The 23,066-nt window shown below is 32.2% G+C and overlaps 2 protein-coding genes across 5 annotated transcripts in view; one reads left to right on the top strand and one right to left on the bottom strand.

The window, feature by feature from the left end:
• The first annotated feature begins 303 nt into the window (after nt 1-303).
• LOC115441366 lies at nt 304-4,015 on the top strand. The gene is made up of 3 exons (XM_030166136.2): nt 304-704; nt 1,170-1,406; nt 2,348-4,015. Exons 1-3 carry the CDS (start codon nt 439-441, stop codon nt 2,505-2,507), a joined length of 663 nt encoding a protein of 220 aa, XP_030021996.1. The 5' UTR covers nt 304-438; the 3' UTR covers nt 2,508-4,015.
• Nucleotides 4,016-4,217: 202 nt separating this feature from the next.
• LOC115441365 (calcium release-activated calcium channel protein 1) overlaps nt 4,218-23,066 on the bottom strand; it is a 57,306-nt gene continuing 38,457 nt past the window's right edge. The window contains exons 1-7 of one of the 4 annotated variants that reach the window (XM_037436628.1): nt 20,996-21,264; nt 12,145-12,382; nt 9,725-9,914; nt 8,379-8,532; nt 6,699-6,965; nt 6,198-6,299; nt 4,218-5,990 (exon numbers count right to left, since the gene is read on the bottom strand). In XM_037436628.1, the coding sequence (XP_037292525.1) occupies nt 5,842-5,990; nt 6,198-6,299; nt 6,699-6,965; nt 8,379-8,532; nt 9,725-9,914; nt 12,145-12,382; nt 20,996-21,005 (1,110 nt within the window). In that variant the 5' untranslated portion in view covers nt 21,006-21,264 and the 3' untranslated portion in view covers nt 4,218-5,841. Of the gene's footprint in view, nt 5,991-6,197; nt 6,300-6,698; nt 6,966-8,378; nt 8,533-9,724; nt 9,915-12,144; nt 12,383-20,995; nt 21,265-23,066 lie in introns of those variants that run through there. The other 3 variants (XM_037436629.1, XM_030166132.2, XM_030166134.2) reach the window with 3 other exon arrangements.

Here is a 23,066-nt window from a genome sequence, read left to right as displayed (position 1 = left end):
ATTGTATCGATGTTTTGATCTGACAATAGTGAGGTACTCGTGTTGAAATACTTGCAATTTAAAAGCCGTATTACATATTGAAAATCTATTTATTTTCTTTTAAGCTATACGATTTATAGCAAAATAATAAATAGCATCATATCATAACATTGCAATAATTAGAGAATCTATTAATCTTATTTTGTAATATCGTTATGTACATAGTTATTGACTCAGATACTTCGGTCAGACTATCGGGAATAACATCTTTTAAATATTTCTCGCATGGCTGTAGAAATTTCAAGAACTTTCGCCAGTTTCATTGTCCTAAATAAAAAAAATAATCTGTCAGCTGGAAGTGTTATTCTGCGGTGTTATTGTTGTTGTTTGCTATATTTTTGTGGACAACGTGATATTTTGGGCTTTTAAACTGAATATTTAATAAGACAATCATTAAAAATGGATGTATATGGGTATTCATTATACCAATATAATCAGTCTGATGAACTTGTAAAACAAATGTTTAATCAGCCAGGCTATCCCAATTTACCGGAGCCTCACGTCATGCCGGCGCCTTCTGGGGCCCCGTGGAACATCCAAGGCTTGTCCTGGGGCATGCCATCACCTCCTCAACTGGTGCAGTTCACAGCAGAGTCGCAAGAGTTGGAGCCGAAATTACCCGTTGTGCATTGCAAAAGGAAGAGTGCTGAAGTTGAGCCTGTGATGTAAGTATTTCTTCTTTTAGTCTAATTTTATCTTTTAAGTTGGTATAAATAGTTTATGCGTTAATTATCGCATGTAAACAAATGATTTAGTTGGCCAATAATGTTTAGCATTGTCTTATTGAGTTTAAGATTACTTCAGTAAATGTCAAGTAACTTTAGTCACAATAACCTACTTATATGGGAGTCTATTCCTTGCATACCAAGGTGTAGCTTTTGTTAAGCAGACTAGTTGATTTCCAATAATGTTTTACTCTTTTTTTATGCTCAAGCAATGCTGGTTATTTACCAAATTAAATGTAATGAATGAATTAAAATCAAATTAATCTATTTTCTTTGATATTTTTTTTTAACTATAAGGGTAATTTTGCCATTGCATTACTAACATATGCAGGAATCAAAATATATAGTTGGTTCTAAAAACACACATTCCCACATTAGTTTGTATGAAAATATGTTTTATTCTAGACCAGCAAAACAGCTAATAACAGAAGAGAAAATGGCCGCCCACCTCCGTGGTCTCCATATATCTTCCGACTACACATCACACACCTCCGAGGACATGATGGAGGTGACAATGGAGTCAGTACCGTCCACAAGTGGAACATATGTCAGTGAGAAACTGAAGGGACATACAATTGTGCTCTCTGAAGAACTTAAGAAGATTAAGGATGAACCATTGTTACCGGCTGCACTTATTGAAAGGTAGAGTATAATTAATATTTATATTTCATTAAATTATGGCCAATATAAATTGGCTTTAGTTTATATAAGCAACTTTATCTGAGTAATAATGAAATATTCTACTATTTTTGCCTACGTGCTGTATAAAGCATTTTACTTTATTTTTATTTAATAGCTCGGGAAACATCGGTTTCTATCTAAAATAAATAAAAACATGGATAATGGACCAAAATATAATTTTATATGGTCTTCGCCATTTAATAATATGCTGGATATATAAAAATTGCCAAAGTAATTATTTTATTCTATTACTATTAAGTTATGTGAATTATAGAAAAATCTAAGGAGATACATATGTTATGTAGTGTCTACAATTTCTCATTTATATTCTTTAAAGTAACATGAAGCACCCCTCTTATTTCTGATGCAGGATTATAAATAGAAATTGGCAGTAACAACTGATGACTTCATTTTACATATTTATTTTAATTGCTTCCTGTTATCTCCATTGTGATTAATATTTTACTTTTACATAAATTTGAGCAATATTATCTTGTTATATTAAACAAGAAGAAAAAGAATTGGCCTCAAGAGCATTTGATACCAGGACAATTAATAACTTAATTTTCGCATTTCTTTTTTTGTTTTTGCATTTCGCACATGAGGATGATGCTAAGCGATATAAGGCGCCTAAACACTGTAGCATAACCATAAAAGACTTTGAATTATGATAGTGCTGCATGAAACTACTGAGCAATTAATAAATACTGACTGACTATAATAATAGAAGAGCTGAGTATCATTTTTTATACTCTCTACATAACATGTTGTGAATTTTGTATATACTATGTTTTTCCTAATCTAAATCTTAAATAAATGATTGTATAACTATAAGCCTTAAAGCTTGTTTACACCCGAAGATTTATGTTGATGTTATGTTGACTAACCATTTTTTTTTCTAGATTGGAAAAACCCAGTATGTCATTAGTAGTCTGGAAACCCCGTGAAAATATATTGGAGAAGTTGAAAGATGAAGAAAAGAAACAAAACACAGAAGATCCACCGAAAAGAAATGGCGTCCTTGTACCCAACGATATCAGTATTGATGATATTGAGATGTGATGTGTGGACTTACATTAAGACTTATTATTTAGAAGTAAGTCAAAAGAACATTAGCAATTTGAATAAAGTAGGTTATGTTAAGACTTAATTCAGATTTGATAATTTACCGACAATTATCTTTATTGAGATATAAAATAACAGATAATACCTAGATTCAGATTGTTTTAATTCTAGCTTTTATCTTCATTGCAAGATACAGAAAACAATGTAAATATCTATTTAGTCTTAACTTAACTTAGATTTTTCAAATTGTCATTAGTAATTAAAAATTGAATCACCGATAATGTAAAAAGTAAAGTGTACTAGTTCCATAAAAAACATATTTTTGGTATAGCATATAACCCATCATATTTAATGTTATTAATAATAGTTTTACAAATCCAATACTTTTGATTGTGTTGAAGCTTTTGTAGTATCATTAAATCAATGTGTTTGGTTTTTACTGAATTTTCAATAATCTCTATGTTCTATGCTTTGGCTAAGATATTTATTGTTGGTCTTGTTGCATAATAGAGGGTGCTCCCGAAAGTTGTTAAAATAAGTTTGTCTCTGCTAACGCAGACGGCAAATTTTTTTTAAGTGTTCAATATTCACACAGTTTTCAATTAAATTGTTTTGAAACCACATTTTTTATTAATATAAATGCAGTATGAAATGCATTAGCATGGGAAAGTGACTTCCCTGCATCTTTAATTGCAGTGGCGTGGATTTCAGATATATCATGAAGTATCGCTAATCATCCCGGCCATTCGACACAATCATATCGGTCCAATGAAAACCTATTGATCGGACAGATTCCGGAACGAGACACACTTACATGGCCATCATGGCAGGGTTTACACCCTGTGTATGGTGGCTATGGGCAGATAAAAATGTCCTACCACCAGTAAATGTTATACGCACTAATATTATCCGCAACTTCGTTACTTGTCTGTCACTCAGTAAATTAGTCGTAAAGTCTGTCGTCTGCAATACGCATAGTAACTTGTTTACTAAATTTATTGTGAATTTTATTTCGTATGTAGCACATCGATTTTACGCAAAATAATTTTGTAACGAATATTTTATATTTTGACTAAAACAATGCGGCTTAGACGTTACTAAAACCTACAGTACAATTTTATATAATAGGACTACCTGTTAGGAAAAAATGTTTAAAAATTAAGTATTAATTTTTAAACATTAAGTATAATAAATGAAAATTTTGATATTTCCGATTTCGATTATAAAGATTTCACAATATGTGTCAAAAATCTCTTTAGGATTCTAGAGAATTAAGTCCCCTTTTTTATAACTTATAGTTTTAATTAATACCCTTACCGTTTTGATGTAAGTATTTAATATTGTACTTCAATAGTAACTCGAGTCTTCGCAGCTAACTAGTGTTGTAAATATATTATAGTTTTATATAGTGAACATCTGATGACTTCGTGCGGTAGTCTGTAAGGTATGAATGATTGGTTTTGTACTGTTTGGGTTTTATGCAAATAAATGTGAAATACGCATTTGTTGGTTTTGTTTTTATTTATTAATTGATGTACAGTTAAACACAATAATAGCTGAACAAATTAAAAACTTCAAATCGTTTATATTTTTTCGTTGCTAACCTTTTTTTTATTGAAAACATTTATAATGATTATCTTTTTTGATATACTTAGCATAAATAATAAAACATGTGGAAATAAGCTTCGTGTGTAACGGTGACTACAATTTTGGATTTGTTTATCTATTTTCGTGCCTATTCCATGGAGACACCATCAATTGGTATGTGGGGGAATTTAACTCAAATTACTCCAAAAAAACACAAGGAGGAGGTTACATAGAAATAATATCGTGTAATTTTAACGTGTTAAACTAAAACATATTTTTGAAAATAGACTTTATTCACTAACAAGCTTAATATTATAACTTACAACAGCTTCAAACGTCCAATACTGATGCAACAGTTCAGTTTAACTAATAAAATATCTAAATTGGTCCATACCTAATATATTTTAACAAATATAGTTGTGCTACTTTAACATACTTTTATTTCAGAGGCAGTCTTTTGAAATATCATTCAAGGACTATAAAAATCTGTAATACAACTAATGTCGATAGCTAGATCAATATATACATATTTAAAATCTATCCAGTATAAATAGAAAATATGTAGTATTTTTATTTTAATAAATTCTATGAATGACTTTATTGACACCAATGTACATTGATATTAAAAAAAATATTGATTGATTTACAATGAATCCTTAATCTATTATATCCTTAATAAGGTTTTCTATAATAATGCCTACCTCGTGAATACAATAGCACCTTAGTATTGTTACAATAACAGTAACATTTTAAAATAACATTATATATTTAATTATCCTTAGAATTATTACTACTTATCTAGTCTATTTACATTGGATATAAATATTACACCTAAACTAAATATGTTTTTGAGACTTCAGACCTCATGTTCAAAGACTAAAATAATACAAACATAATATAAAATAGATTTTATATGAGATTGCAAATACAGTCTGAAGATAATTATCAGTTAAGCTTAGGTTCTAATTTATATTTTTCGCTGATGGTTTTAAAATATAAAATTATAAGCTTACGATTGTATTCAATAACGGGATGGCAAACGTATGTTCGTACATTTTCAGCAACAAAACATTAAAATAAATTATCGTTCAAATTAAAAATAAGATCTATAATTTTTTTTATGTTCAACTTTTTTCTATGTTTTTAACTTTTGAATTGGTTGTTATTTTTGTGGAGAACTATACATTGAAACATTAACTTTTGCCAAGCCCTTTCCGTTCTGTGCGTAAACAAATAATATAATTTATTAATTCGCTTTCGTTCATAGTCGATAGTCCATATACCAATCATGCATTTTTTATAAGAGTTCGTAATAATTTTATCTTATATTTTAAAAGTCGATTCTATTTGTCGATTCATTGTATTCTTACTTTAAAACTCGAGCAAATATCGTTGCATTTTCAGCAAATATAGTATTCGTTTTTTTTACAACTTATATATGTATTTCGCATATCTGATTGCATTTTTGGGCCACACTCGTTCGGATTGTCTTCGAAGTAATCATATGTTTGGATTCACCCCTCTTCTTTTACTGTCGTTGCTTTGTGAAGCAATATTTTTATTTATTATACAACCACGCAAAATTATTCCTACTGCACCCGTAGGTAGAGTATCAATTGATGAGAAATAACCCATCGCCAGTCCACACAGTGCTGGCCTGTTCGAGACGGATATACATAGGCTGATCTCCGTCACCTGACGCACTTCGCAGCTACCATTTATTATATAGGTATTTACATCTTATTTAGTTGTACATGTTGACTTTAACAGTCGCCGTGTCCAAGTCTCTCTTCATACTTTCCAGCTGTTCTATGTCTTTGACCGTCGTCTCACATTTTTGTACCACTAACGAATGGTAAAAATGTATCGCAAACGCCACAAAAACAATTAACACTGTAACAGAAAATATATTGTTAATTTGTATAGTTTCTATAAGATTACATTATATTATAATGTATGTATATTGCATTGTTTTATGGCTTTGGATATCAGATCGAAATATGACTATATGGACTTAATATAATATTATTATTTGTCGGCATGGGAATTTTAGTTGTGTGTGTGTTTATAATGTAAAGGTATCTTAAATGTTCTGGTTACCTGGTATAACAATGACAGTAGCAGCTGTTGCGGCTGCAAAGGAGTAATCCCAGAACTTCACCCAACACAATATAGCTATCTCCACTAAGAACAGGAAGAGACCTGAAAACATACGGCGTTATTATTATGTATAAAAATTCGTCGCATTGTCTAAGATAAAATAAGATACAGGTCCAAGAAGACGTGGCGCAGGCGCTGTGAACTTGTTTCCTATAAACACTAGTTTACTCATTACTATAGCATCGGCAACTTAAACAAAGTAACTGTCAGTTTCATTGTAATAAGTATTTTTGCCAACAATTACTCAGCGTCTGTGCAGCGCCTTTATTTTGTACTTGTAAATACTGGAAAATTACGGTCAGCCCCAAATGAATATTGCATATGCTGACACAGAAATATACCTTATTAATTAATTTGTAATTAATATATCACGATCGTCATTTATATTTTATCCGCGTAAACATTTATTTGCGGCTGACTGTACTTATAAAAAAATATTACCTAAAACAGTACTAAACGCCCAGGCCAGCTCGATGAAACCCCTCATCCTCTCATGAGGGGAGTCCTGAAGCGCCCGTGTCGGTCCACCAGGCGTCTCCATCTTGCTCACAGCGTCGATGTTCGGAAGTAGATACGTGGAGATCATGAGAGCGAATATATGTACAGCTACTAAAACCGTGGTACAGACAGCAAACATAACAAAAAGCCATTCTGGAACGTTCGTTGGCTCGTTGATTTGAAGTTCCACCATGGCTACCATCGCGAAACCTGTAACAATGTGTTTATATGTTATGAACTTATATGCTTTTTTAATGCTTGGGTTGTCGAAATTGTCAGAGTGGGGTCAGATCCAAGGCAATGCAAGGAAAATTGAGGCTTTGGCCGATGTGGCGAAGGCAATATAAATAATAAAATATATTATCCTTAAACGATTTACGGAAACCAATTGTGATTGATGCTTTATCTTTGAGATATTAGAAAAATAGAATCATAAGCTGAAAACGTAAAAATAATTTTCTATTCAAACTCTTGTTTGTTATAAAAACTTATGTTCAATATTTTTGTTTTAATTTTTATTTTAAGCCATGGTAATGGTTGTACTTTGTATCTATGACATAAACAGGGAAGGAAATAACTAAACATAAACGATTATTTTCAATTGTATTTGGTGATTTTACAGATTACAGAAATAGATCAATATTTAGTTTTTCGTTTAGTCTCCTTCCCGGAAATTAATGAGAGCTACAATCACAGAATACAAAGATAGAGTTGAATAATGTAATAAAAAGAATTCATCTGTTTATTGGAAAAATACATATAATTGATCTATGAATGCGGAAGTCATCTACGAACGTAAAATAATGGCGGACTGCGCAATGTGAAAATAATTACTTTATGGAGACATAAATTTAGTTTAGATACTCCATGTAAGTAACCGTAAATAATAACACAATGGTTACAGAATATTAACTTTGCGATTACAGATCTTGGGATTTTTGTTTCAAATGAATAATCACTTCCTTTGTTGTCAGATCCCAACTGATACAAGTACATAGCCTGGGTAGGTATGTAAGCAAACATATTAAACAGTATATTTAGTTCTATGTAAGTAAAAATATATCACACCGACTGATTTGAAACTAGGAAAAGAGACCTAAATTTATTTGGATTAAGTGATTCCTAGTAATCATCTAAGAATTCATGTTCAGTCACCAGATAAAAATCATAAACTAAAATAGTTAAAAAAAAAATCAACTGTGCTAATGAAATAGTTCAGTTTCATTTTATATACTTATCTGAGATAAATATTTGTTTAATAATCGAAAATCGGGTAAAAAGGCATAACTAAGATCTGCCGGCCAGAGCTTCGCATTAGTTAAGGCTGCTACTGTCGCTCCTATAATATAATAGACCACAATATCAATGGCGTAGCTACCGTAAGACTAGGAGTTGCAATGCATGGGAGCGTCCGAGACTAGGGGGCCCCCAGGACTGTGCCAGAGAACCTTGTTTTAGGTCATCAAAAAGTCAAATCATTATTACTCCCGCGCTGTTCTTCGTACCGGATTAGGTCAGCACTGGTCGTATGACACTTAGGGATTAGGGTCATTTTTATTATCTGGACCCTTGGTTTCTTAGCCCACTGTGCAAAACTTATCTAAAAATTATCATGTTGCTTACCTGACAATAGTTCAGAAGTGGTAGCAGTCGCTTTCAGTTTGGCTCTGGACATGTGCAGTCGTCGCCAGGAGAGGCCCTCGGAGCCGGCATGCTCTGAAGGGAGATCGTTCCAACCAGGCGACACGGGCATGGTTAGTGCTACTTCGCTAACACTCTGGAACGTAAATGTTGGTTATTTTGTGGGTTGCTAAATTTTTGGTATTGTGGTTCCCAGAAGTTTGGAGTGTATTGTAAAGAATATCAGGTGCAATTTCGATGAATTATCTACCTGTTAGATGACGAGATAGTTCAAGAAAAAAGTTATTAAAATCTACGTCTGTTTAACTAAAGTTTGTGAATTAAAATGATTTTAGATTAATTACTTTAAATGTTCGTTATTGGTAATAAATGTACAGTCACCCACATAAATAGATGGACAAATTCAAAACTGGAATTAGTCTATACAACTTTGTGTTCTTACCAATTTTTTTCTGTTTACGAAAGAAACGGAATTTACTTTACCTCCCACAAAGAAAAAAATGTTTCAATGAAATTTAACGTATACCGGCGATTTATAGATTTCAATTTATTCAGCTTCTTTATTTGTTTTTTGAATCTTATAAAGCTTGGTCGTTATTTCACAACTATGTCGCTCTGTACATCCGATTTTACCGGTGCCTACTCACTTTTCATGCCATCAAAATATTTTTTTAATAAAGCCCTAGGCCCCTTCTGATACAGGAACCGACAAAAACTATTTATACTGCCCACATTGAAACTCAAAGTATGAAATCCATTCCGTACACACTGCGACAAATATTCAGTTAATATTGAGGCTAACTGTACATTATGCTTGTACTCTATAAAATGAAATTCAGCATTTTAATTAATGTTACGATAAAAATCACGTAGGATTACGTAGACACGTGAAATATTTTCTTTTACAATTTGTAGAAAAGAATCCGTTATAAAAGGAATGGGCTAAGAATAGAAGGTACTAATTACTGGCTTAAACTGGATTGGCCAATAAATATTTAATTCGATAACGTCATAAACCAATTATTTGGAATGTGATTGGATTGGAGTGATGGTTTACAGTTGTGCTTTTTTGATGATTTTTTTGTAAAAATTACAGATAGAGGCACGAGTCGTGAGCACACGCATGATTGGTCGGTTTGATGTCCTATGCGCCAAAATTTCACGCGATTGGTTCCTTAATAGAAGCTCGTCGTCTATTGGCTTACATATACCACGCGGCTAACACTCTCGTCCAATTTGTACATACGCAAGCTCGCCTTTACCACTCTTCATCTGTGCTCATGACTTGTGCCGTTTACCGTAACATATGGTTTAGTAATCGAATTCACCTTAATAGACTGGTTGCATTGACAAGGGTTCTGCAAGTACCCCGGGCTCAGGAGTACTGTAGTAGACTTGTTGACCAGGCCGTTGGGTGTGGCGGTACCCGGGCTAGTCCCGCCGCGAGGGCACACGTACTCCAAGCTATGGGGCGGCGTCACTGAGATGGTTGGGCTGTCTGACACGCTCACTTTAAACCTAACACCAAATGGTCTATTAGTAAGGGTATATTAAAGGTTGGTAGGGAATGTCTTTAGTATTTAATTAGTCTAAATAAATATGAACCTAAATAAGTGTTTTAGTTTAAGGCCTATTTTTGAAAAGTATTTTAATCAATCAATCAATGTCATAGCTAGTCGGTAACAGTTGTTGTCTATTCTAATCTACTGAATTAAATTTTCAGCTTGTTTCCTTCTTATGTTATTGTAGAAGATCCTTTTTTAGTTAAGGCACTAAATCCCTGATAAATTAAATATATTTAGTCATCAGATGGTGATGGAAGTCACAGGAATAGTCGCCTTATTTGGAGATTTACACAGAACACCTTTTATGAACACTAAAGTATTTAAATCCCTGCCGCATACAATGTGTAATATGAAAATTTCACCTGCAGTAGAAGTTAGCACTAACGTGCTGAATGAAATTTACATCGCTACTATATTTCTTTAGCATTAAAACAATTAAATAAAATGTACTTCTTGGAAATGCATCTTACATACTATAAATATTGCAACAATGCCCATATGATTCATTTAAAACTCTTATTCAAGGTATAAGCGTAGTTAAGTTATATCTCTTTTGATATATAAAGAAGTTGAGTAATTTTGTGCACAAAAACATATCATTTATATATTAAAGTAAAAATATTTTCAATAAAACAGAACATGTGGCAGAAATGGATACTGATGCGACGTTGTTAATAATGACAATCAAATGACTAGCAAAATTTCTAGCAAGCACAGTTCACGTGACCAACAACACAAAGTAAGTAGTATGTTTGCCTACAATAGAAATTATGTATGATGTTATAAGAAAAACAAAATTAAAATCGGTAACTACGAAACACGACTCTATGAAATGTAGAGTTTAATTAAATATATTATATTAAATAGATGAATGAATCCATCCTAGCCGAATTTCGGCCAATCTTTACGGAGATCAGCCAAGTCGCGGATGATATTATAGTGCACAAGTGTGTGCGCAATACATAGGTTCGCTATCGATTCCTTTACTCTCATAGTGCGGTGAGATGGCAGTACGACATGACCGAAGAAATATCAGGTTTTACCTGCTTTCCGAGGCACGGGTATACCACGCCGCCAACTTCCTGCTTTCGAACTACGACTGAGTATTTTTTAAGATGGAAATACCCAGTCACAATTATTTTGGGATTCGAACCCAAGACTTCAGTGCGCTAGTCGTATTCGTACCGCGTTTGCATTACACTACACAACCGACGCAGTCATATATTCAGTGACGAGAAATATAAAAGTAAATAAAAATGTACTTAGGTTGGTAATATCTCTATTGTATTGGATGTAATCGACATGTAATAAAAACACTAAGCATCTGAAAAGAATTTCAAATGTATTAACTAATTTGATGACTATGCTAAAAGGTTCGTAATATAAAAAATATTTGAAAAGAAGTTCAAATGTTCAAAATTATTGATGACTATACTAAAAAGTTTCATAATATAAACACTATTTGAAAAGAAGTTAGAGTGTTTACACTAATTGATGACTACGCTATATACCTAATATTCGTACACCCATTGAAACCTTAATAGATATTAATTAAGAACTCGTTTAATTGATTAATCAATAACCGACTCGTGATAAAACATGTTTATTGGTTTCAAGACCAATGAATCTTAGATACATTTAACTCCTTTTGGGTCAATAACAAAATAACATGGTTATTGGCAATGATTAAAGTAGTTAAAGTAATATTTACTGACGTCGACTTTTTACGATAATCTTTGTACTTAAGATGATTATGATAATGGTGCGTAATTTTTTTTACATAATTGACAATGGTGATTCAAATTTATTTCCACATATAAATTGCGCAATCTTTAGCAAGCCATAATAGCAGATTTCGTTTTTATGTTAAATATAGGACAAAAAATTATTTTAATAAGCAAGTAACACAGCAAATCCCTATCTTACATTAACTTATCCCAATTAGTCTAAAAATAGGAAAAGGAATATATTTTAGAATTGATTACTTTTAATCGAAATTAAATTTAAATTTTAGTAGTTTCTCTAACATCTGTTAAAGATTAGTGGCTGTAGTTACCAAGACCAGCAACAAAAGACGATATTTCCAGCACATTTGATACGATACCTTAAGCAATCGCCCATCTACAGCTATTTACATCAAACGCCTCACGTTAGTCACACAAGCTGAACAACACAAATCTTACTTCGGATATCCGTTCTCATAACTTGGTAACTTAGTTATGGTTGGAAAGGAGTCGCTGGATTCTATCTTTCGTTCGTGCTTGTACTTTCTGTGTGGCTGTCTCTCGTAGATGTGGTCAGAGGTGTGATACCTTTGGAGAGTGCGTGGGCGCGCCTTCCCGCTGGGCGGCGTTTGCGTGCATTGGTCTACGCGGCTCGAAGCCTCTTCCACGCTCGTCACGAAGCTCGCTTCGGATATCTGGAATCGGATGATTGTAATGTTAATTATTTTCACTTCTGCGCCAGTGCTTTATATTTTTTTCATTACTTTTTATCGTAATGACAAAATGTCACTTTGCCTGAGCCGGGGATCGAACCCGAAACCTCAGTACTCCAGTCGTATCGTAATACAACTACGCCATCGAGGCAGTCGTAGAAGTATACATAGTTTATAGGAAAATAGTATGATATAAAGTTCATAGCTACTTTAGTAGCACAGAGTTTTTTTCAGGTAGGTACACTGAACAACTGGCAAACAAGTTCTGAACAGGCTATCAAGGGCTTTATTAGCAAGGGTTGAAAACGGCCCTTAGGCCGGCAACTGGTAACTACAACTGTTGTTACACAGGTCCCATAACTAAATATCTGGCTGATTAAAATTGGGAATTAAAAACCGACGCTGCCGTTCTGTCAAATTTTGCTAAGCAGCAGTTAATTTATTGGGGTGTTTTATGGTGAAGAATATGAGTACCATTTGTTCGTTATACAGGGTCATTTTGAGATAGCGTTAATAAATAAAATAGTTACAGCCGTCTATACATGCGCTAGCATCATAAATCATCCGTGAATAACGAATATTTGACAAAAAATCCCAGTTTTACTTATTATTTTGTAGTTAAGTGCTATAATGGCGTCTGTAATTTATTTAGTATGTCGACTGAAAGTGTGATGCTCCTGTAGCGACAAATTGTTTTAGTGTAGTAGTAGGGGCACTAGGGCGTATAAAATTAAAATGCCTTTTATTTGATATTTATTTCGAAATTTACACTCTTATTTTACAACGATGGTTTGAGTAACTAATTGTAAAGTGTTATTATTTTAATAATAAAATAAATTTTAAATAAGTGTTTTATTTAGTAACGCAATGTCACGATGGTCATGAATGACCCTGTACAGCATTATATGTCAGATGGTTATCTGGAACTTTATCAAGAGCCCAAGAAACTTGTACGCTGTGGACTTACCACTATTTTACGAAAGAGGAAAATAATATACGAAACCCATACTGAAGTGGAATAATAATTGCAATATCACGTTACTGTTTGTATCTGGGGAAAGATTTACCGCAGACTATAATAATTAGAAGTACACGATGACTATTATGAATTTAACTTTCCTTATAATGTAGTTAAATTACTACTTTGGAAGACTTATTTAAGGGATCTACCTACTGATCAATATAGAGTATGTTATTTAGAAAATGCAGCAAGTATACATATTGCAGGGGATTGAACATAAGTAAATACATTTTTTAAGTTGCAATATTAGAATGTCTTTAATATTATTTTGGTTTCGATTTTAGAGGCATGGATTAGAGCTAATTATAACTTTATCCATCGGGTTAAACGAAAGACGTAAGATTATATTTTATCCTTAAAATTAATAACTAATGCCTATTCTTGATTCAATCATATGTTGTTGCGTTCTAATTTCAAAAAAGGGTTTTTCCTATATTTCTAATATGATGAAAGTTAAGTGATATCATGCTAGCTATGTATTTTATTTAAGGAAAATATATGCAAAATTTGTGTTGAAATATCTACCGATACATCTGTAGATTGCTCAAAATAATTACTTGCAAATTGATCACGACTTTAGATTCATTCAGCAAATACTTAATGCGTAGTAAACAAACTAGATACCTAGTACTGGAACACATAAATGTATATGTAAGTACTTAAGGAAAAATAGTAAACACAACGTTCATTTCATTAAACCTCGCAAAAGATAATATTTTAAAGTCTCCTAATATTGGTGTAGTATTTTATATAAACGGAAATAATGCCCTCATGTAAATTACAAATACATTATTGTACTTTAAGATTGTGTAAACTGCTTACATTATCTTGAATGAACTTCGAGCGATTTATATAAAAAATACCATATCTTTTCGTCTGTGACAACTGAATCATAATTCAAACATAAACGAGCCGTGACAATATTCTGACCTCTACTAAGGAATTTTCGGGTTACTGATCAAAATTTTGGACAAGTTAGTTTAGTTTAGCTTGCATAGCTGAGAAAATTACACTTAGAACATAGCTTAGTTTACATAGTTTGCGGTCTTCTTTATATAGATACGTAAATAATCATTAAACGATTTTTCCAATATTGGTTGGTATGGTAATAAAAGGTACCTCAACCAGTGAAAATTTAAGAACTTCGTCAAAGGCTATTCGATTATTTGGGATTCGCTATGCAAGAACAGCGTTTGTTTGTAATTAACGTAGGTACTTTCATACCTTACTAGATCTTTGAGCATTATATTTTTTGATATCTTCAGAGGTTAAATTGAGTGCTAACTCTACTGTTATGTAGGTATTCTGGTAAGTACCTACATTATTTTTCGAGTAAAGTACCTGTATAAGGTTAGTCATATAATATTAACTACCGCGATCGAGATTTAAAAAATCAGGAGCATATAGTAGTGGTAAAGTTCAAAGTGTGGGAAACAGTTGGAAAACTGTAATTTCACTGATTGTTGCCGGTTTAGCGGCGATTACCGCGTGACATTGACTTTGGCCGGCGACGGATGAATTGCAAAACGCGACAAAACGACGCGACGCGTGCGAATACAGGCTGACAAAGGGTAGTGGGTACTATTACAATTAGACACACAGAAAATATATCATTAGCCATGACGTTAGTTACAGTTGTATACAACCATTGTTCTCATCTCTCAATGAAATTAGAGTTAATTTGAACGAAAAATTGGGAATAAGGGCGTGCGACGTGAGGTGCTATACACCGTTAATTAGCGATACTATGTGTCGTTTCACTGCCTATGTTTAAAAAAATATCTTTACAACGCGCTTTACCAAACAAAACACAAATTATAAGACTTTCATCTGAATGGAGGATCATCTCAAAATGAGATATGACCCGTGATGAACTAAAGACAAGCCAGTAAGATGAGGAATAATGACCTATAATGGAGAGGCAAGTAGATTCGTGTTTTGATTATGCGCAAACTACTATATGCGTATAATACGCGCGTGCATATTTTATCACGAAGTGTGGTATTTTCCCCGTATCAGAACTTTGTATATTCGCAAATGGATTTTCTTATTCGGTGTCAAAGTCCACTTTGGTATTCATCTTGTCTCTTAATGCTAATATGTCTTTATATAAGATTTATTAAGCACCGTAAATATAACCTGAGAACCCTTAGGTTTTGGTTTCGATTTCCAGATTGGGCGACTAAAGATTCTAGTTAGTTTTTGCGATACGAAAACATATTTAAGTTGCCTATAATTGGAATTTGTGCCCGAGTCAAAAGGCTCATCATTTATCAATGAAACGGATATAAATTTAGCTAAATATGGGTACGCACTATTAGCGACTTCAAATAATCCTTCAGGGATAAAGCTTTTTACACTGAGCGTACTGTATAAATTAGTAGGTAAGTATATAAGTATATATTTACAGTTTTGAGTGTTTCATATAAATTTCCATACCTTTACGCGTTCCTCAGAAAAAGGGGTCTTGACGGACAGACACACAACAAAATGTTCCTATAAGGAATATTTTTGAAGTATGAAACGTGTATAAATTTAGAGGCTATATTTGCAATGATATAGCCTCTAAATTTATACACGTACAACAAAAGCGTATTTATAACAAGAAGTGCCGTCGCATTAGATATTGATTAACTCACGTGGAGCTTACGTAGGCTACATAACCGACGGTAAAAGTCAATAAGGCATGCTATTCCTCTTATAGGATTTAGTTATTACCTAACAAGAGATACTAATCTCACAGTATTAGCACATACTCTTTAAATACCTTAGTTTGTAAAAGATTCTCGTTCCATGTTCATCATAAAAATTAAAACATTTAACATTTTGTTTATATCAGATTTATTTACGGTTAACAATATTAAGTCTCTACCCATTCCTGTTTCATAGGACATGGATATTATGGGAAAAACATTAAAGCATTATACTGACAGTTTTTAACAAAACGTAGGTATTAGTAAGAATACATTGTTTTAAAATAGGTATAATATATTTAGACACGATTTTATTACAGACAATAACAATAATTACTATTTACAATACCTAGCCATTAGCTAACAAAGCATTTTTATTTTGATATTTGTTTGTTTATATTTTGTTAACTGCTTGTTGCCGTCGGTCGACAATCACCACGTATTCCAACCATTTAAAACTTTACTAATAAACCAAAAAGTATGTTATCTCTGAATAAATACTTAGTAGAGACTCGAAATATAATATTGTCAACACGTATTGGCTGTATACGTTTTATTTTGAATAATAAAAAAGGAAAATAAGTAAAAGTATAATTAAGTATTGTCTATGATAATGATGGCACGTTTAGAAGATAATATTTTTATAAGACATTAATAACTTTGTTGTCTAAGATTATTATACAAAGAAATAGCAAACACATTAAGAGCACATGAATTTGATATTGTATCCATAAGTAGTAGTATGTAGGAAATTGTTTCCAAATTTTTAATACAATAATAAATGATTATCTTGCCACAATTTCGTTAGCTTGTTTTTTTATTTTTAAACATACCTTTTCTTGGAACTTCATAACTATAAATTGTTTAGATATAAAATTTTCTCGATTTACCATTTTCATTATCTCGATTTCTGGTGACTATGCAGGCTTTTCTCCCAAATTGCTAAGTCCATAGTAACGGAAGTTTTATAACCTTATGAAATTCGTAGTAAATGACGATGCAATATTTCTTCTCTGATTAATCAGTGTCATGCCCATTGCCTCGGTGGCGTATTAGTATTCCGTGGGCGTTACACCGCTCTGAGTTTGTGGGTTCGAATCCGGGTATTGGGTAAAGTCATATTTGGGTTTTTCTGCTCAGTATCAGTGCGGACACTGGAATATTTTGTATCTGATATTGCAATAGGCTCGCTCTCTAACACATATGGAATGGAAAACAAACAGCAAAATGTGCGTGACCTGGTGGCATCTGTATCTACCCCTTGAGGGATAAAGGTGTGATGTGTGTTCCGTTTGTTTGTTTATTATTATGACGTACCTAAATAAATACCTATAAGTACGTTTTATTGTTGATTTCATTACGTTACTTCTGGACAAGTCTCTCAAGTGGAGTCCCGACAATAAGCTAGTAGCTACGAAATAATATTCATTATGAGCGTTCTGATGAGAAAAGTATATAATGATAGAGAAGTATAGTAATGCCAGATATATTTTCTACCATAAAAATTTAGGTGTTGCAGTTTTAAATGATGTTACATCTAATAATATTAAGATCATCACAAGAATTTTCATATACGGGTACTCGTAAGTACAGACAATTGTCAACGTGTAAGAACTAAGAAAACACTCTGTACGTTGTACTCGAGAGTGCAATTAGCCATTTCTATAGGTGCTATGTCACCGCAATCGGGTAATTATCGTGTGTTGCATGCAGCCTGTTGTTCAGGCGCAGCACTTACGATTTCTGTAATTATAACATTGAGTATCATTCGTAAGTACCTACCTACCTCATTTACAGCTAAGTCATAGTAAAAGACGTGTTGTACAAACTGCCAGTACTATTGTTTCTAAATATCCGCTTTTCTTGGTTTGTGGAGTAAAGCGTAAAACATTAGTATTTAAGCAGGATAGGTATAAGAAATGATGAACGCTGTTACGGTTGAAGGTAGGCATAAATTTTATAAATAAAATCAAGAAAAATAGGTGCCCAGCTATTTAGTTTTAATAGCTATTAATTTATTTTATTGTATACTAACAGCTTTGATGAATTAAAAAATAGTAAAGGAAGAAGAAGAAAGAAGTTTATTGTTGGAACTAAATTAAAAACATAAAATATTACATAACATAAATTATTGCACCAACAATGGGCCCCCATTCAGTAACAACGTTGTATTTAAACAGATAGCCAATGACAAGTCAAATTAGTTAAAAGGAATGAAAAAAATTTGAAAATATAAAACAAATACAGATCCAAATGTATGTCTATAATGCAGTACTGAAGTTAAGGAAAACGTATTTATTTAATTGGGATTCGATTGATTGCCACTTCCATCCTGATTCGTGATGTGTTTTTATCGGGGAAAAATTAGTAAGTTATTTAATTTTTTTTGTTGTTATGAGAATGTGAATTGAATGATGAATTATGGTAATCGTTACGACTACTACCCTTGAATAGTAATACCAACCAGAAGTTCGGATTATAAAACTATCATAAGTATCCTGAAATACAAGTTGTTCCGACTCCTATTGCCATTGTAAACAGATTTTTTTGCAACGGCTTTGCTGTGCATCTGCCATTTCTTAAGTCTATGGGAGGCAAATGCTACTTACTACTTATCACGTGAGTTTGATCGTTTGCCTACTAAAGCAATAAAAAAACCTTTCCATATATACTCTTACAAATGATAAATTTACAACCTTGAAAGAAATGTATTGTAGTCTAGGAACTAATAGGCGGAAGAAAGATGGGAATATTTTAAGAATAAGACAGTATCATTATAGTTAACACAAAAGTGCAAATAATATTTTAGCTGCGCGTGTTATTTATGAAGATAATTAAATAATTACATCTAACGTTGATGTGAAAAAATCGGAGCCGGGGAATCCATTTGCAAAAGCGTGCAATAAGAAAAATGTATCATGGACATCAGCTATCTACAAAATATTAACAAGAAAATACAAAATCTTGCTAGTTTTGTATACGGAAATAAAAACAAAGATACAGGCGCATAATACACATAAAAACTATTCGAACTGCTTTCAGAGTAAAATAAAGGAATTGAACATAATATATTTTTCCAGTAAAGTACGTGCAACGAACGCAATGCAGACCAAGTTTATTTTAGTATAAATATTTTATGAGACGTCTCTTTTTAGCCTTGCATTTGAAAGAAAGATGTCAGAGCTAATAATTCGATGGGTAGGAATGTATCCTATAGTTCTTTATACAGAGGTTAAAATGATTCTTATGGGTCCAGATATAAATATAATTATAGAAAAAATCCTAAAAAAAGAAACGAATAGCTCTATAACTTATCACAGATAACTAAAAAAAATATATTGTCATAACTGAGCTTGTTACTATAAAATTAAAATGAAATTAGTATATATATAATGCAATGTTTGGTCATGATCCCAATGCCCAGGGTAGAATTCAGATACTGCGCGGTTTTAACTCGGTATGCGGAATAAAAAAATAACCATATTTACATTACATACTTACCCACAAGGCTGTTGATTTCCTTTAAAATCTTTTTTCCCTGGAGTATAATAGGTAGACGTAAACGTAATTTCCCGGGTGAAAATAAAACTGTTTGACAGTGTAATATCAGTACGTAACACACTTAACGTTTTAATTATATCGACCTCATTTTATTCAAACTTAGATACATTCAGTATTATACCATTATACAGATTTCTATTTGACTTTATTATCTTTTTGATAATAATTTGTAAAAACATCGACTCTTACATTTGTTTGTTTATCCTATAATTAAGACCGAAAAGAAATTGGGCCAAGATGGCAACGATTTCCATTGTGTATATTATTTTTATAATGACGTAAGGGTTATAAAATGTTATTTTTATACATTTGCTGGATAACTATCTCCCCGGAGGCTTATTTTCGTTTTAAAATAAATATGCAATTAACAAGGATCGATCTCATTTCTACTAGGTATTTCATATGGATGCAAAGGGTGACCCAAGAAGGAATTTACGGAAATTACTTGTAGGGTGTAAGGCTATAATATACAAAAATATAAAAAGCCAATTTCGCTGTTATTCGTATAAGGAGTGAGATTGCCGGAGTTATAAGAAGTAAAATTTCTTGTGATACACGCGATACATCTAAGTACAAATCCTCTGGCACTGTTGATGGTTATATTTTTTATTATTTAAGATTATCATGAACTTGATCATAGTTACCTTTTTTTACTAACTGACGACCAACATTAATTCTAACAGTCACGAAATATTCCTCAGTTCATACAAATAATGTAGATTTTATGACTAAACTTTGTTCAACTTTAAAATCAACTCTTTACTCGCAAATGTCGTGAATCGGGTAAATATGTTAGTCACACGGCAGTAAATGTGTATTTTATTTATTTATATTTAACTAGATAATGATATATTTGGTTTTGTGACACTTGGCTTATAATGTTACATGCAAACTCGCGATGGTTGCGTAGATATGAGTAATTAATTTTGTAAAATATTTATTCTAGCGGACATATTTCTGGAAATATATTTTTTTATCAATATGGTCCACATTCGTTGTAATTCGATTTGTGCATAATTTTAACAGACTGCATCAAGTAATTCGTCAAGTCAACGTTTTTTATTTTCGGTTACTATTAGGACCCATGTGCAGTTTGTGTCTCTTTGCCTTGCCGTGCTCAATTTTTTTAAAAAATTTAAAGTTAAACACTTATAAAAAAAGAGTAAAAAGTAAGATTTTACGTAATAAATAAATTGTCTTTACTGTATGATTTATATACTTGATGTATATTTACATTGCTGCACATGCGGGCAGATGATTGACATGATTGTGTTTATTAACATAGTGAACAGACAAGAGTAAATAAAATGAATCGTCACCTTTTTCTTTCATATCGATTCTTCACTCACAGATCCACACGACACAAAATTTAATATAAATATTTTTTATTTTTTAATAATACTGGTACCGGCACTTAAATCTATGAATCACTTATTTTTTTTTAAATACTGGCCACGCACAATTTCGAAATTCGAATTATAAATAATAAATTTAACCACAGACAATCCGTACTCCCGCGAGTATACGCGGGAAAATTTTCATTTCGACAACAAGTTTCCGTGCCCACCGGAAAATGCTAACTGACTCCGTTACTAGACGATCGACGTTTTAAACAATCACGCTTTGTAAATGATTACAGCAGTCTGCGATGTGTTGTAGGCGTCATTAAAGTACTAATTGTATGCAAGTTTACTGAGTATTTTTTAGAATGTTAGCACCTAATTTTAGCAGTAGTGGATTATATTATATAAAACTGAATAGATATTTCATAAGAAAATAGTAGAATATCTTTTTTAATTTGGTTAAGTGACGTTAATAATTTTCTTCTAATATTAAGTTCTAAATTGTCTTGAATGTATCTAGTCGTCCCACTGGTTTTTAAAGACTTCCTGTTTTAATAAACAAAATGGAAGTAGGTTAGAGAGGATTGAAATCAAACTACGTTGGATATATTTAATGTGACTTAGACACCGCAGATAACACATATGCTATCAGTTTATCGCCGAGAAACATTAACCTATTATGAAAATGACAGTTTCTAAAGTTGCTAAATACCCGTCAGTTCCTGTGGTGTCTACAGTCTCCACCGTACTAATTACCTCACTTAGCGTGAAATTTGGCTACTTTTAAGATCCAAATAAACAAGCCAAATAAAGAAAAATACTTTTGTATTATTATAATACGTTTGGTTATCTAAAGCTTTATTTTGTTTTATACAAAACAATTTTTTGATGATTTTATCATTGATATAATCTGAGCTGATAAACATCTGAACAAGCTTACAATATTTCAAGCTGTTCATCGGTTGTAAAATATTGTACAATACCTAAGTAAATTCAAACAGAGTACATAGTGATTATTATTATACTATTGATAATTATCAATAGTGGATCTTGACATGGACAACGTTCTAACGTTCATACTCGGTTAGTGCCAACTGCTATGGAACCCCCTCATTATTTATGTGTTAAGATATCGTATCAGAACATAATATCACAGAATCTTTAACACAAAAATGAACTTGATCGGTTGATATTTTTACTGAATAAGTACCAATGTCCTTTTCGTCAAAAATCGATATATAGTGCTGCAGTTAAAAATAAGTTAAGAATAGATAAAATAGTGGAAGCAGTAAATATTCCAGTTATCATAAAAAAAAAATAATCGTAGCGTCTAGACTTTTGGTACCATATATTTTTATTGATTTTCATTTCAAATATCTTTATGAGTTTTTACATACGTACATAATATATTTTCCTAAATAATACTTTTCTAAGTTCTTTTAATGAAGCAACATTCTTATTTGTTTATTTTGGAAAATACCTAACACTGCTAATGCTGTATATGGGTGATTTGTTGTAGAGATACTAATTTACATTTACAAATATGTGTAGGGGAGAAGAGGGTACGATTAGACATTTTTGAAGTAAACGTATTTATTTTTCCCGTTTTAAACATGTGTCAATATGTAAATGTAAGAAAGACTGGAGTAAAATTTTGTGTTTAAGGATAAACCAGGAAATGAATATATTTACCGATCAGACTATTGTTTTACGTTATTATCTTTGTTCTGATCTATGCCTCTTAATGGTTGCTGAGGACATTAGGTAAGTACTGGTGTAGTTTATAAAAAGTAAAATTTATATTATAAATACTTATTAGCCGTAATCAACATTATAAATCTCGTAATCTAAAAGTAGGAACTGTCATTTCGAGTCCTGAATCTTAAAAACAATAAGGAAACAATGACTTGTGTAAAGCAGGGTTTTGTAGGAGCCTTCGTCAAAATCCGGGATTTTCCATTATTTTCCCTCATATTTAATTTTATGTAGATTGTTACAGCAGTGCGTGTGGGTATGGTGTGTATATGTGGTGCGTAGCCAAATCGAAATT

This window comes from Manduca sexta, chromosome 9 (genome assembly GCF_014839805.1).
Source record: "Manduca sexta isolate Smith_Timp_Sample1 chromosome 9, JHU_Msex_v1.0, whole genome shotgun sequence".
NCBI lineage: Eukaryota > Metazoa > Arthropoda > Insecta > Lepidoptera > Sphingidae > Manduca > Manduca sexta.
Note: the sequence above shows the minus strand (reverse complement) of the source record. Positions and strands in the feature narration are given on the sequence as shown.